Here is a 16,434-nt window from a genome sequence, read left to right as displayed (position 1 = left end):
CAAGACATACTATAATCATAATCATGCTCTGTTTGTTCTCGACAAACAATTAAGACTTACGTCAAGATAAAGCTGATCTGCCCAGTGGCCGATGATCTTGTACTCTGCAGTTTTGTTTCGGATTTGGTACTGATAGATTTCATAACGACCAGGGGCATCCCCATTGGCATTGAAGAGCACAGGATTGCCAGTAATACCTAAAGGAGCAGAAAAAAATAGCTAGAATCCTTATTACAACTCAACCCATAACATGTGAAAATAAACCTCATACCCAATAGAAAAAGGTGTACATTTATGCTCGTTTACTAAATATGAAATTCCGAGCATTGATGGTGATTTTATTTATCAACCTTTACTATTATTGATTACCTCTGGCTTACACCTTTCTCCAAGTCTTGCAATTAACTTTTTTTCCTTTTTTTAAAAAAAACAAAATACAGTGATACACCCATGTCTATAGTATGATGTTCTTATTGTATCAATGCATGGCAAATACCTTTACCAAAAGCACTACAGAAGAAGATAGCATTGAACCAGGGACTTTCAGATTGGAAATAAACAGCTCGTTATATTGCCTGCCTACCCAATGGTAGGATGGAGAATGAATTATTGTAATGGCTTAATTATTATTAGAAGCAATACGGATGGTGACCCACAATGCCATTTTTATTAAAATAACTTAATTATTTACCTTTTAACCACACAATTTTGAAACCTTGAACTGTAATCTATTGAGTGTACTGAAACATGCAATTGCTATACACAAATGTGGTCATATTTTTATGTTTCAGTTGAAAGGTCAAAGGCTGGTCATGTTTTATTGATTCTGTATGGAAGGATCCCACTTTTTTTTCATATCCAGATAACAGAATCCAGTAAGAGGGCGCTGTGAGACTCGCACAGTTCATTTGCAGTGACATTTCGGGAATCTAATGTGGTAATGAAAATATATTACATACACAGTATATAAATCGACACATACTATTCAAAACCAGCTATTAAAATATGCACATCTATTCTCTGAACTCATGTTCTGCATTAAAAAAAAAAAAAAAAATCAGCTGTTATGTCAATAGAGACACTAAGACAGAACTATAAGGTGAAATTATTGAGAAGACATAAGGCCCCCTCCAAGGAGAGAAAAATTACAATTTCATTAAAGTATTAAATAAAGTTTTTCAAAGTTTATGTCAGGCTGCGGCTTCGACTCTTTTGCTTCGGACACATCACACGGGGAGGACAGTCAATGGAAAAGGACATCATGCTGGGCAAAGTGGAAGGTCAACATAGAAGAGGAAGGCCAGCTATGCAGTAGATCAATACAATCACCACGACCATGGATGGCCCACTTTCGAGTCTTAGTGGGCTGGTGGAAGACCGGACGCTTTGCAAGACAACTGTCCTCGACTTGACAACACTTAACAACAACATGTCAGGCTTGATAACATTAGCAATGAGATCCATTAAATCATTACAAACGACCTCTGCAAGAAAAAAAAGGCTGCAGAAGTCAATGAAAAAAAGTTGTTTAATTGCAATGTACTTAATTTGAGAACTCTTGCCAGAAGGGCTTCATAGATATATTTTTTTATTGTTCTGGGAGAATCAAGGCTCAAATCCCCCACTTGATGTAAGTCAGTACTCCAGGATCCCCAGCAGCAGCAGTATGTTGCCAGGCGTGACCAGATGGAGAGGATTACCTAATTATCTTATGAAGTGCAGATGTTGATGCACAAACGTGTGACTGTGGCAAATAAAGATGCTGTAATAATTCAAATCCCATTTATAGGCCCAGAAGGCATTTCTCAGTCCCATCCCCACTTTAAAACAGTAGTATTGCTGTTACAGCATTGCTTAACCAACACTTTTCCAGAAGTTCCTTACCTTGCTCAAGGGTACTATAACAGAATCTTTTCTTGGATTTGAACTGGTGACTTTCAGGTTACAAATCTGTATCTAAAATAGCTGTGGTATACTGCCTATGGTGCTGTCCAATTATAGGAATATATTTTTATGAATGATCTTTCAACCTTCCCTGTCTACTTGAAATCTTTTAGTTTTGAAGCTAATGGAGGGTTGTGGAAGCCCAAAGGTCCCAAGACTGTTCGTGTCCCAGAGACACTAATGAGTGCAATACAAGTCAGCCAAAAGCCAAGTGTAACAATCCCATTCTTCTTTCATTTAAAAGCCTTTTGTTCTGCTTGTTGTTCTAATCCAGCTCTATGCAACCCCAACTCCCATGAGGTCAACTTTTTCAAAGGCATATGACAGCGTTATATACCATGTTTCATCACAGGATGCCCCTCCACCAGTGCGTAGGGGTGAAAGTAATACATCTGAGAATAGGAGTTATGCTATATTAGTATGGAAGCATGGAAAGGCAAGAGGGAGCCTGATGTGATTCTCCCCTGAGGTGGCCTGCACAGATGTAAAACTGCACTTTGTGAATCTGACCAAAAGTCTGCATGTCATTCTTTAACAAGTCACCAAATACAAGCATGCTTATTTTCATGCAACCTTCGAAACAACGGCATGTGATCAAACTTGATGGGGGATACTACCATTTCACTGAAAACAAAACCCAGTTTCACTGAGTTAAAAGATCGCAGTGTTTTCTTTCTGTATGTAATGACTTATCAGCATGTGTAGTTCTGAAATAGTTCAGCTTCTCGTATCAAAGTTCTTCTCGGAAACACTTTCTCTTTGGCTCAGCACTGGCACTCATTCAAAAAATAAATTGTTTTCCCAAGTTGGAACTGAGACCCGGGAAGTTTAACAGCAGATAAAAGAAAAGACTAAGGCAATCAGTACTTCCAGTTTGCAAATGTGTGTCTTTATCAGCCATGGGATATGTGGATACCTTACAGCCTTTAGTGTAAAACCTGGATGAATATGAAATTAGCCATGCTACCCATATATGACCAATGTCCGATACAGTTTTGATAAAATGCTTTATTATAACTGAAAAGATATGTAAATGAATTTTAAGTCTCAGAGTTCCCAGAGAAAGTGGTAGCACTTGTAGACATCTACCAGAAAGGTTGAAAAGATCCTTGGCTTACTTAGCTTAAACCCTAACACACTTTTATTTGCTCAGCGAATGGATCTGTAATTAGTGATATTTTAATTTGTGTGATTTTTGAATAACAAAAGACTACACATGCTTGTTTCGTTCATTTTTTGTGTGCCTTCCAAGGTGGGGAGAGGTTGCAAGATATTCATCACTTTGGCAGAGTCGAAAGATGTGTTGGTGAAAAAAGTGGCGCAGTTGGTAAGGCTGGTTAGGGGGTAGAACCCTAGAAATGCGGTTCAAAGCGTGAAATGGGCACTGTAGGTTTTGGATGTACTTGGTCACATGCAGAGGGGAAGGGTGGGGTTTGGCTCTGGCCGGTTGCAGCAGTTGTAGAGGGCTGCCCCGGAAGCAGATAAACGTTGGCTGGTTGTTGAGTGAGCATGTTCAAGAGCAGGAAGAGGAGGTGAGATGTGCCAAGGTGGACACACTGGTAAAGCAGGGTCAGTAGGTAAATTGGGAGGGTGTGGAGAAGCGGAAGATATGTTGGCAAGATGTGGGGTCTATGAACGTGAGTTGCAAAGTTTCCTTGTTGGAGCACCGTATGATGTGCTGCTGATGCCACAAAATGTTAAGGAGTGGGCAGGTGGTGATGATTGTTGTAAGTTGTATAGTGGCGAGGCGACACTGAGCCATGTTTTGTCGGAATGGAAGGTTAACTTGACGCAGGGGCGCTATACTTGGTGCCATAATCAAGTACTTAAATGTTGAGCAGGTGTTTTTGAGAGCAAGCGTTTGCTGGTGAATTCTTTGCCTCTTGGCAGTATAAATAATATGATTGGATTTGCGCGGGCAGGAGAGAGTAATACTGTGGAAAGCGGATGTGTCTTGGTAGGTGGGGTAACATGGCGCTGGAAGCTGCTGGCTGATGTGGGCAAAGAGCTCCAGTTGACACAGGTTATTGTGGTTACTTCATTTTGTCCAGACATGGTGTTATATACGGAGTGTGAGCAGATTGTGTACTTTGTAGAGTTAAGAGTACCAATTGAGGATGATATTTTGGAGTTATAGAAGCAGAAAATGTTAATACTGACATAAAAAATGTAGGAGGTAAAGAACTGATTTGATAGCAGAGGTAAGAGACTGTGGGTGGTGAGCTCGTGTGAGACCGGTAGAGGTAGATGTCAGGGGGTTTGTGGTAAAATCAGTTACGTTGTTGTTGGGGAATTTGGTGTTAGAGGCTGTTTGTTAAGGGTTTTGGTGAAAGACCTATCTGAGGTTACTGAGAAGACGAGAGACGTTATGGTTGAGAAGAGAGCAGGATAGTTGGGGTTACAGGTTGGAGAGAGGTGTGTAGTGGTCATTAAAATTAGTGGCAGGTGGATAGCAATGGGAAGCAGCTATTGATATGTAAGGAGGTGTGACCTTGTTAATTGGGTTGGTTTAAGCTTGTGGAGTGATGAATTTGCAGCTTTTGTTGGCATGTATGGAGGTTTGGCATTGTACAAGATGGCTTAAGTTTGTGGAGTTGCTGCATTTGTTAAGGATGAAGGGCATCTAATGTGTGTGGAAGCGGGTGGGTCTGGGATGCCAGACTGCACTGTTGAGATTTCCAGAGGTGTCGTAGGCCTTATTCATTTACACTTACATTTACATGTATTCACTTAGCAGACGCTTTTCTCCAAAGCGACTTACAACGAATACTGTGTAGTGTTACTAGCCACACACTAATTCAACAAAACACTGACAAAAGGAGCTGCCCCTTTGACAACCTCAATGAAATACCCGTGTTGGCACCCTGTGGTTGATGTAGTGGATGGGGGAGGAAATTAAGATGCTTGATCTTGAGCCATGGAGATGCATGATGGCAATGCTGGGTGTTTTTCTCTGTGGCTTCACGAAGAAGTCGGTTGGATTGGGTCCTTGTGTGCAGACATTGTAATATGTGCGTGGGGTTTAACATCTTGTCCTGCGTGTTGAAAAAAATGAATGTTTCGGGGTCTCGCGGCATGAGGTTAAATGACTTTCTGCCAGAAACCTGCCTGTGTTCACTGTAGTCAATGATGTCATCTGCTTTTGCATTTGTTACTGGTGAATGTTTGCATTTCTGCTCAGTGCCAATTCTGCAAGTGAATGTGCACTTCAATAGATATCCAGGAGCCCCAAATCAAGATCATTCAGAAAAAAAAGACATAAGGGTGCATCTTGTAAAAAAATACATGACGAAACAAAATGTTTTTTTTTGTATTCCATTTACATATATATTTTAACAACAAGCAGTGACATGACAACTTGTCAGGTATTGGGGGACGAAAAAACATTGCATCATCCCTTGCTCCATCATGTGTATGTAAAGTTTTAGATATGTTTATTATGTTTATAAGAATCTAATGTTTCATGTTTTCATTTTTTTGTTATTCATAATTGAGTTACTAGGATGGGTTATAATATGTGTGTACTGTAATATTTGGTAGGGGGGGTGCGGTGGCACAGTGGGTTGGACCACAGTCCTGCTCTCCGGTGGGTCTGGGGTTCGAGTCCCGCTTGGTGTGCCTTGCGACGGACTGGCGTCCCGTCCTGGGTGTGTCCACTTCCCCCTCTGGCCTTATGCCCTGTGTTACCGGGTTGGCTCTGGTTCCCCGTGACCCTGTATGGGACAAGCGGTTCTGAAAATGTGTGTGTGTGTGTGTGTGTGTGTGTGTGTGTGTGTGTGTGTGTGTAATATTTGGTTTCCTACTGCCAGTTTGCCCTACAATCTGTTTCATCTCATGTCCTCCATGGGTCCGTGTGTTTTGCAGGGTTTAGTCGGAAAGGGTTTGTTGTCTGCACAGCACTTAGAGACACACGAATAAAAAAAGAAAGAAGTAAGTGAGTAAGAAAACACCCAGAAATAGTACATAATGTGAATGTCTGCACCCTGGGACCATGTGATAGAAACACCACACACACTGGCTGAAACTGACTGGAGCCTAACCCCGCAACATAGGGCGCAAGGCTGGAGGGGGAGGGGACACACGCCAGTCCGTCACAAGGCACCCCAAGCAGGACTGAAGCCCCATACCCACGAGAGAGCAGGACCCGGCCAAACCTGCTGCGCCACTGCACCCCCCTACAGAAACACCAGTATTTTCAGATAGATTTGCTTGGTTGCACTGTATACATATTAGGACCCTGTATATTTATAATGCACTTATTTGCGCTGAAGACCATTCTGATTTGTATGCAATCTACATCTTTGACTGAAACTAGCCATGAATAAAAATATAAAAGCATGGGTAACAAAGAGCAGAAAGGATGGATAATAAGAACATCATTACAGCTTTGTTATTAAATTTCAATTAAACTATTGCAGTTAAACTTTTTTCTTGACGAAATCTGCCATTAAAAACACGAGCTCTTCCATCAGAGACAAAAGCCAAGGAACTCCTCAGACTTTTAAATGAAAACAATTAGCCAGCCCATCAGCCAAGAACAATCAAGGCCTGTCCCAGACCTTCAGTTGACATTTGCATAAGCAGGCATCCGGACATGACCCAAGCCTCCCTCTGTCTGGATAGTATGTTTTTCCTTCTGTGTTCCTATATGTGTATGTCATCTGACCAACCTCGATACACATCGACACAGAAGCGGGGCCTGATTGCTTGAGGAGCAGCTTTCTGACATGTCACAGTGTATCAGCAAGTGCCACTATTTCAAAAATGTTGGCTTTCAACTGCCACCTTTTCACCCCCATGCTGTATATAAGGGCAATTCAGCTCACTGTGCTGCAGGGAAGTCTGCAGCAGGTTTTTCTTCCAGGTGGGCAGTGAAACAACTGATTCAGCTTACCGTCTCAAGTGAAACCATTTAATTCACTTTCTGTGCTCTTAGTTGTAAGGAGAGCCGGAAAACCTTTCAAATTCCTCCAGGACCAAAGCTGAATAGCCATACGGTAAGTAGGGGTAGCTATTAAATGAGTAAAACAACACTGTAATGTGAAAGCGGCATCTGATACATACAGGCTCCCCTTTCTACTAAAGTGTGGAGGAAGGATCACTTTCCCTCCAACATGCTGCCACTCTTTTTCCACACTAAAAGGGTAATTCTGTAGTGTTCCAAGCTGTGTTTTTTTTTTTTTTTTTCCTGTGTTGTCATGGTACATAACCGTGTCTCGATGTTTGGCGGAGACGAAACTGTTTAAGCGGTCACACTCCTCCCCACCCTTGTAATTAAGCTTCCATAAGCAGGCAGGTGCAACGATTTACAAGCTCTACAAATCCCCAAGTCTTGTTGCTGGTTCCACTTTTCAGACTTTGCAAGTGGGAGCTGCCGTGCGAGCATCGGGGGCGCACTTTTGTTCTCCTCCGGACCTTTGGCACATTTCCGTGTTTGTAAAATTTAAATGAAACACGTTTGTCATTTGAAATTCAGCACAATAAGCTTGGTATGGTATCGACATTCCTCAGCAGCTAGCATAAATTCCAAGTGGCAGTTCATGATTTTTTCACGACTACTGAGTTTAACGTGCAGTTTCACAGCTAGCCAGAAATTGCTACAAATTATAGGCTAGCTTTCCGTTTTATTGTTAAAGATCAATGTTAATGACATGACAGAACTGTATAAACTAGAAAATGTTTGAAACACCTCCCTTTGTTTTTCTTTCGGTGCTCCTACTTTGTGATAAAACTTCACAAACAACATTAGTGCCACTCTGGGAGTGCTTGTGTAGCCAACCTGATCCAATATAGATGTGGACTTAACAATCTGACCCAACAGTCCGAAGGGGCTGTGGATTCAATTTCCATTCCTTATGTTTGCATAAACATACAGTTACAGCAGCCAGGATGCCACAGACAATATTACAGTATATCATTGTATCTGTCAAACTTTTAAAAATTCCCATTCCGGAATGCAGTCAGGAGCATCAAAGTAATATATCCTCCCTTTAATGTGTTGTGGTCAACTTAAGTGCATTAGAACTGCAATAGCGATATGGGGAAGGCCTTGTGAAGGCCCTTCCAGTCATCTGAGTCAGCGCTAACTCAAGGGACTTGATGTACTTTTGCTGAGGAAACTGCATGCTGGGATATAGATAGTGGTCAGGAGTCTGGGAGGTTGTTTTCCCCCAGTTCCCCTTGTGGAAATTACCCGTAAAATGTATGGTTGTGCAAAGGCTCTATATATAAAAAAAATAAAAAAATAAAAAAATGATTGATTTATTGACTCCGCCTCTGCTGTGTTGACCTTCTGCTCTCAGGCATTTCTGAAATATAATATGCTGGGGTCTAGTAACACTCCATTCAGGCCACTGGGCTGTAGAAATGCTGCCCATCCACTAGATCCAGTTATAGATTTTGCAGTATGAAAAATCTGAGGGAGTATATGTATAGTATATTCAGAATGCAGGCAATGAAGGAAGGTGTTAAGCTTAATATAGCTGTAAATAAGACAGGGTAAAAATCAAGGCAGCACATAAACACAGTAAAGCAGCTGGTGGACCATTGCAATTTCTTACATTTCATAAGCATATGGGCCATCTACACTGGCATTTCTGTAAATATTATGTGCAACAGTCCTGCAATATTCACTGGCATACAGCCCCAGAGATTATTCATTACAATAAATTGGAAAGGACAAATTAAGTTTGTTTTTGAAGACATTTTACACAGTATTCAGTCTTTGACATGGCTGTTTACATAGCAGTTCGGAGGCTGTCATTCCAACCTGTTGATAAAAAACATTTCTGAGAGATTTCTGGGAAGGTCTTTGTTACAGGAGAAGCTGTGGAAAAGCAATCCGATAGGACTTCAGGCAACTGTCAACCCCATAATTTACATGGGTATCATGCCTCATCCAAGCTTCTGAAACTATTTACATTTTTAAATTATTTTTAATTGTGTTTTTTTTTTTTTTTGCCTGTGTGTTTCTTAAACATTCTTTCCTTCCTGCAAGGTTCTGGTGTCACTTTCCTCCATTCCTTTGAATGAGTGTAAATGAATGTAAGAGGTGCAAAGGTTCCCCTATGGGCAGCAACTTTATGGTCCATTTTGGGCCTTATTTTTGGCTTGCAGGTAGACATAATACATTTATGAAGGAATCACAAGGTTTCTACAGCCTCCTGAAACCTAGCAAAATTCTAGGAGGTTGTCCAAAGCCCCATCTCCAAATCTGCTGAATCAATCAAAAGCATGGAACGTATTAGGACTTGACATAGTAAGACATACAGTTTGGAAGGTGCTCTTAGAAATAGAGCCCTTGATGATATCATGGAACAAAGGCTGACGACTCTTACATACCCGGCAAAGGAATATATTTTAATGTTGTGGTGTACACTTGCTTATTTTGTATTGTTGATGTATTGTAGATTTAGATTGTAGTTTGTATTTCAAAACCCGTAGGGTTCCGCTGCTGGTGTCAGCTGACTGGGGATTTAACTTTTCTGGATTAGACCATGTCGTGTAGGACATTGGTTCCAACTTTTCCCTTCCCCTTTTGGAAGTAGTTTGTATTGTAGATCTATTGTAACCTTTTGACCTTCAATTCTTGTTCTATGCACATGTATTTGCAAGTTTTTGGTATATTGCTGTAGCCAAGTGATGTTCATAAAACTAGAAAAAAGAATCATAATTCTCTAGTTTGGACAACAATGAATGACTGGTTCCTAAGAAGATATATTATTATTATTATTATTATTATTATTATTATTATTGGCAGCCAGTAGTGTATTGGTTAGAACTACTGCCTTTGAATCCAAAGGTCACAGGTTTGATCCCCACCTCTGGCTGTAGTACCCTTGAGCAAAGTATTTACCCTAAATAGTGCTAGTAAAAAATTCCTAGCTGTATAAATGGGTAAATAATTGTAACCTTAACACTGTAAGTTGCTTCAGAGAAAAAGCATCAGCTTAAATGTTATAACAAAACAGTGCACCGACTGCAATTTCATCCACTTACATAAAACAAAGGAAAACAGTGACAATATTTCACATGTATGATCACATAGCAACATTTAACAAGTTATTAATACAATTAAAAAGGTTAAACATTTAATTTAATTACTAGTAGGGTTTTTTGTTCACTTATAAGGCTTGTACAGTTAATTTAAACCATCTTCAAAACCTTAGCAGCCGGTTATTTGAAACATCATACTTTACAGTAAAATACAGGATGGGTTGTGAAAAGATCTTTTTGGGATGCACTCAGCTCCGTTAATTCAGAGATTTAAAACAGAATCTGCCAGGGAAAACAGGTTTGGGGTTCCTTTGTGGAAGCCTTGCCAGTATCTGGTTTGCATCTGTTAGCTATGACAAGTCTCACTTCTAGAAATTCTGTGACCACAAGACCTTGAGTTTTCTTTTTTTTTAAAAAAAAAATAAACAATTTATTCTTTACTCAAGGGAAGACTCATTTAGCGACTTGTTCCACTGCACACTGTTCCCTAGCAGTCAGCTGCACTCCCCCCAGACTGCTCAAAGTCCCCTTTGTGAACTTTGTGACCACAGATAATGCCCAAGCTGAACTTTGAGGATAACTCTAACGGAAACTAAGCCATCACTCTAATGTCCCAAGTGAACTGTCTGCAGCTTTAATGCCCCTAGTGAACTTCATAACCACTCATGGATACTCAGATTCCATTTGAGACACCTCAGCAGTTCTTCATTGACAACAAGGAGCAGGAACACATGAAGAAGAATCAGGTGATTTCCATATTGATGACTGTTCAACTATACTGATTGAATGGGACACAGGTGTCGCAAACAAGCCCTGAACTATATCTTTCCCATATTTGCTATAGATGCCTTGATTTCAAAGTCATAAAATCATGTTTAAATACAACAGCAAGCTGCAGGATTTAAATCCATGTTGTCAAAAACACTGAATCATCTACTTTTTGAGCTCAACATACACATCAGCATCAATGTTCATGACAAGGCCACTCGGCCTGTATATATCACTCAGACACAAAGTCCTGCCCCAAACTCTATGTCCTGCTAGAATGATCACTTCACGGCTTAGAAAAGTAATTAAAATTAAAAGTACTGGCGTTCCACTTTCCAGTACTTTATAGTGCTATTAAAGGTCTGCAGATGCATACAAACAGGCCAGTTTTGACCTGGATACATGATAATTTTAATAAACAAATAATGCTTGAATTACATTTCCCTCGGTATAGTAATTTCTGTATGTTGATTGCTGCCTGCCCTTCTCCCTAGTTAATAATGCACTCAGTTACACTGCACATAAATTAATCTCTACCTTGATGAGTTTTGCAGTATAATTACCCATGACGGCAGACAACTTTGTTACAGCGTCAGCATGCATATTGAAGAGGTTTCATTTTTTCAGAACTTTTACCGTACGGCAAACATATTTTTAAATACACAATGGCAAAAATTGAGTGAATATATTTAAAAAAACAAATTGGATGCTTTTGATGCTTCTCGTATTTGGATTACACACTGTTTGTATTTTGAGCTCTGCTGCTAATGAACAATGTTACCTGCCAACTGAGTCTTCAGAACAGATTCTAAGCATCAAATGTACCAGCAGTGATTTGCATGTTCACTTCTTCCATCAGCACAGTGTAACATTTATAGTTATACCCCTAAACCATAATAACCTTATAAGGTTTTTTCAGTATTATTAAAGGATAGCTGCCATTTGATTTGGTGGAACCCAATAGCCAACCTGTTAGATTATGCGGCAGTAACAATGTCAAATATAATGAGCATAAAGACTTTGGGAAAATTAACAGCAGTGGTTCAAATGAGTTGCTGAATTATGCATATCAAATAGTTATTGCTAATGCATCTATATTCTGTCTGAATGTTGAACTTGGCAGCTCTTTGCTATGAAAACAACTTAATCTTTTGAAAGGAAATATAGGGAGCTCCCAGGAATTTCCTTGAGCAGCAGGTGTCAGAGCTCTGAAGCAAATTGATGTTTTTGGAAGGGTGGCAAAATTCCAAAACTGAAAGGATACTATTATCTGAATCTGTAAATGATAGGTTCCTGTTTTAAAAGAAAAATGCCCTGTTTTCCCTTGCTATCTACCAGGTGGTTATACAAAAGGAACTGAAGTCAAGTTGTTCAGGAAATACAACTTATGCTGTTCTCATATGGATGAACGAAAGGAGTTGTGTTGTACGGAAATGGATCTACACAATTGGCAGCTTGCTACTAGAATGTATACCACTTGAAAAGGAATTATTTAAGAAAACTTTATTTTGATATGATTTTTTGGTTTTTTGTGGGCCTCTGAGGCTGAGCGAGGTTGGCACAGCTAACTGGGTTTCCTGCGATAAAATGCGTAATACTCCCTGCTTGTGCTGCAAAGCCATGCACTATGCTCTTTTGGCTGAAATGGGTTAGTCCATAGGTGCCCCCTCCAGACCACTTTGCTCCAAATTGTGCTCCTATTCTGCCCTCTCCTGCTTCTCTTCTCATTTCCACTCATCGCTGTTCGGCAGTTTCCTCCTCCTCTCGTTGCAGACTGCTGTGGATAAAGGTCTGAAACAAGCTTCTTCCTCTATGTCATCCAGTCTAGTTTCATATAACTTGAGTAGTACATTGCTTCCAAGAAAAGTGTATGTTAAAAGGATAAATGCTTATTTATACATATGAGAGTAAGTCAAAATGTATCCGAAATAATTTTTGTTTGACCAGCACTTAATATTGTGCATTTTTTTTTACATACCCTCATAGTAACATGCAACATCTTTTTGCAACTCTTCTACATCCAATGATGGGAACAGCCTGTGTTGGTCAAGCTTACCAGATGAACAGAAGCACTTAATAGTGTGATTTTATAGCAGTGGTTATGATACATGACAATCCAATATCGTACCACTGGTGAGTCCCTTAGCAGTCCTTCCACACCCATCAACCATTGCTTAGGTAGTTCGGTGGGTAGGGCCATATGCAGAGGATGTAGTGCATGGCCAGCTGACTCTTTGTTCCCCATCTACCTCTAACTGGATTAATCAACACATGGTTGGATGCTTCACTCCTCCAAGGTTCTTAATGATCCATTCTGGGAGAGGGAAAGCCCCATACAAATGGCTAGGTCTGTACAAACCACAGGTTAAACATTTCAAATGATTTCCAAAAGCACATGATATCTTGGAGGGAGAACAAATTCACATAACAGATCACAAAAAAAACACATGGTGGTTTTGACGTTTTTACCTTTCTAACCTTGCTCCTCTATAGTGAAAATGAGGTAGAGGCTGTAAATATGTTCAGTTTCTAATTTGTGGTTGATGGCTCCAAGGTAATTGTTTAGCACAAGCCTTCATAAATTGAGCTATTAATTAGCATTAAATTGAGCTATTAATGCATTGCCTAGCGTGTCTCCCACCAGGACAACAGTAGTGTTGTCATTTTGTTAGGACAAGCCAAGCATATCTTTTGGTTAATAGGAACCCTTGAACTTTAGCAGTTGTTATTCATTCATTTCAATACTATTTAACATACATTGTGATGACATTATTCTTGGACTGCACCATTCGCACCCCCTCTGAGATGCAAAGATTCAAGGTCTACCAAGACTTGCTCCTTTTGGATACAGTCTTGATACTAGTTTCCTGCTAGTTTGTATCATAGAGCTATGTTAAATGCTTTAAGATCCAAAGGAGGTAGGACCCACAATTGAAGAAACTGATAAGGCTGACCTTGATATGTAGGTCTGTTATCAAAGGAGAACTAAGCATTTAGAATATATAGCTTAGAATCTCTGAAAAGCAAACTGAACATTAAATGTATGCCATGTTGTAATAAAATATGCATGTGCTGGGATTACATGTCATAAGTGAAATGAAAATATACCTTTCGGTTACTCTTACAGCATGACACGGACACAGAAAAATGCTAGAATGAGCTGCCCCACAGTGAAATGGTATGATTTTCAGCTTGACATTTTGCCACTATCTCTCATCTAAAGATTCCATCATCCATGGATTACCATTTCTGTGGGGAGAAAAATATCATGTCATGCATCACTTCCGTGTACTCCAGCACTGAGTGAAGAGATGAGAAATACTGGCGGTGCAGAGGGCCGCATTTCTGAAAGCAACGGTGGAAAATATGGGAAAAACCCAATGGGCCTGGAAGTTTGGTCACCCACTGAAGTTTGTTGTCCCTCCTGGAGTCTGGATCAAAGGGAGTTTTGGCATTATACGGCAGGACCACCTGAGGCATTAGATCACAAAGAGCAAGTCTATTTATAGTGTCAAAAAGTATTAGTGTAAAGGAGAACAGTTGATGGGCGCTGTAGAAAGGTTTGACTATATGAAATGCTGTGCTTGTCTTCTCACAAGGCAGAACTTGCAGACATTTAATTTTACTTTGGCATTTAGATGTTATTAGAAAGCAAAGGATGGGAAGTGAATCAGTTCATTCTATAAGAAAAGGCCTGTAGAATACCGATGGAATTGAAGACTGAACTGTTCAGGGAGATATTCTGATCCTTACAAAACTTTCAGGCAATTTAAACTTTGTAATTCTTTATGGAATCTCTTTCCACAATGGACCAAAGGATGTAACCATAGTCAGATAGCACACAAAGCACAGCTACATCTATATGTACATTTAAATGCATTCATGTATAGGAAACATTTCTCCAAAGTGGCCCACAACTCAAAGTTAGCAAAAGTGCAAATCATAACAGAAGAGTTTTTTTTTTTTTTTCTTGCCAGTGAACATAACACAAATAATACTTATAGTACTGATATGAAATACAAATGTTATTGTGACTGATGATGTGATGCAAATTTATGGAGCTTTTAGGAGATCAGGAAAAAGTGGATAAGAAAGATGTGCTTTTAGACTCTTCTTATATTTATTTATTTAGCAGACGCATTTCTCCAAAGTGACTTCCAATGAACTCTAGGTAGTGTTATCAGCCCACACACCTTACTCACCAAGGTGACTTACACTGCTAGATACACTACTTACACTGGGTCACTCATCCATACATCAGTGAAACACGTTCTCTCTGTCACTCACACACTATGGGGCAACCCAAACAGCATGTCTTTGGCCTGTGGGAGGAAAGCCACTCAGACACGGGGAGAACATGCAAACTCCACACAGACTGAACGGGGATCAAATCCACGTTCCCTCATACCACCCAGGCACTGTAAGACAGCAGTGCTACTCGCAGTGCCACCGTGCTGCCCTGATGTTTCTTGAACTTCCTTCAAGGTACTTCTCGAATTCTGAATGGGATTCAGCAGTTCTGAGGGAGCAAGGGCATAGTGATTACAGCTGCCACCTTTTCACTCTACAGACCCAGATTCAAATCCCATCACCTGCTACAGCAGCCCTCATCAAGAATCTTATGCTGAATTACTCCTGCAAACACTTACCCTACTGTATAAATGGGTAAAACTTTACAAGCACTTCAATGTTGTAAGTCACAAGCATCAGCTAAATAAAAAAATGCAAATCTGTGGACCATCAAGCAGCCACAGGTGCATACTTGTGATATGTATTACATGTATCTACAAAAACATAAATATGTATTAATATTTATGTATATAAGTTTTCATGTATATGCAAAAACTTATATACACACACATATATATATTTTTTACTTATTGTGTTTCTTATCATGTCATAACAGTCTTAAGCCTGTGTTGTCCACTTTGCTGGCAGATTTCTCAGAAAGCCCTCTGCTGGCCATAGGTAGCATTGTGATCATCTTTGCCAGTGAGCAGGTGTACAAGTCTCGTATAAATTCTTGTTGGCCTCATGTTAGATCCATGTGGGTGGATTGCAAGGGAAAGCCCCTTTTCGCTCCCTTTTTCAAAGGAGCTGCAGGTGGTGTGAGGCTCAGCAGTGACCTGACCAGAATGCTGGTGCTGAAGAGGGAAGTGCAGCTGAGTAGCACATTTTCCTAGGTCTGATTCAGCCAGCATGGTCCCTGAAGACCCCCCCCCAATAAACAGAATAACTCCATTTAATTACAACACCAGCTCTGCTTTGATGATCCTGGTTCATTTGGCTCTCCTCTCCACTCTCCCATGGGCCCCTCCTTTGGACTATGAGTCTCAGTACTGTAGGAGGTCTTTCTAAATGATATCTCAGTGGGGGGCTAGTCCCAGAAGATACCCCCCCCAAACACAAACATAGTCCCAAGCTTTTTTTTAATGGGCAGGAGATGAAAATATTAATGCCCCTGCCCTGTGTTTTAATGGATTTATTGAAAAGGGAGCCAAAGACTGATTTGTAGGATTGCATTCTCAGTGGTCCTTAACAATTCCAGAAATGAAATGGTACCACATTTCATAGGGATTATTATTTTTTTCAATTTTATTTTCGGGGGTGCGGTGGCGCAGTGGGTTGGACCACGGTCCTGCTCTCCGGTGAGTCTGGGGTTTCAGTCCCGCTTGGGGTGCCTTGCGACGGACTGGCGTCCCGTCCTGGGTGTGTCCCCTCCCCCTC

General features: G+C 40.4%; 1 protein-coding gene across 2 annotated transcripts in view; it reads right to left on the bottom strand.

Moving 5' to 3' along the window:
• The window catches only part of grm4 (glutamate receptor, metabotropic 4), a 244,553-nt gene that overhangs the window by 19,746 nt on the left and 208,373 nt on the right, over nt 1–16,434 (bottom strand). For both annotated transcript variants that reach the window (XM_018760620.2, XM_018760621.2), the window contains exon 8: nt 61–197. In XM_018760620.2, coding sequence (XP_018616136.1) covers nt 61–197 — 137 coding nt within the window. The remainder of the gene's footprint in view (nt 1–60; nt 198–16,434) is intronic.

This window comes from Scleropages formosus, chromosome 19, assembly GCF_900964775.1.
Source record: "Scleropages formosus chromosome 19, fSclFor1.1, whole genome shotgun sequence".
NCBI lineage: Eukaryota > Metazoa > Chordata > Actinopteri > Osteoglossiformes > Osteoglossidae > Scleropages > Scleropages formosus.
The sequence above is the reverse complement of the archived record's forward strand: the minus strand, read 5'-3'. Positions and strand labels throughout refer to the sequence as shown.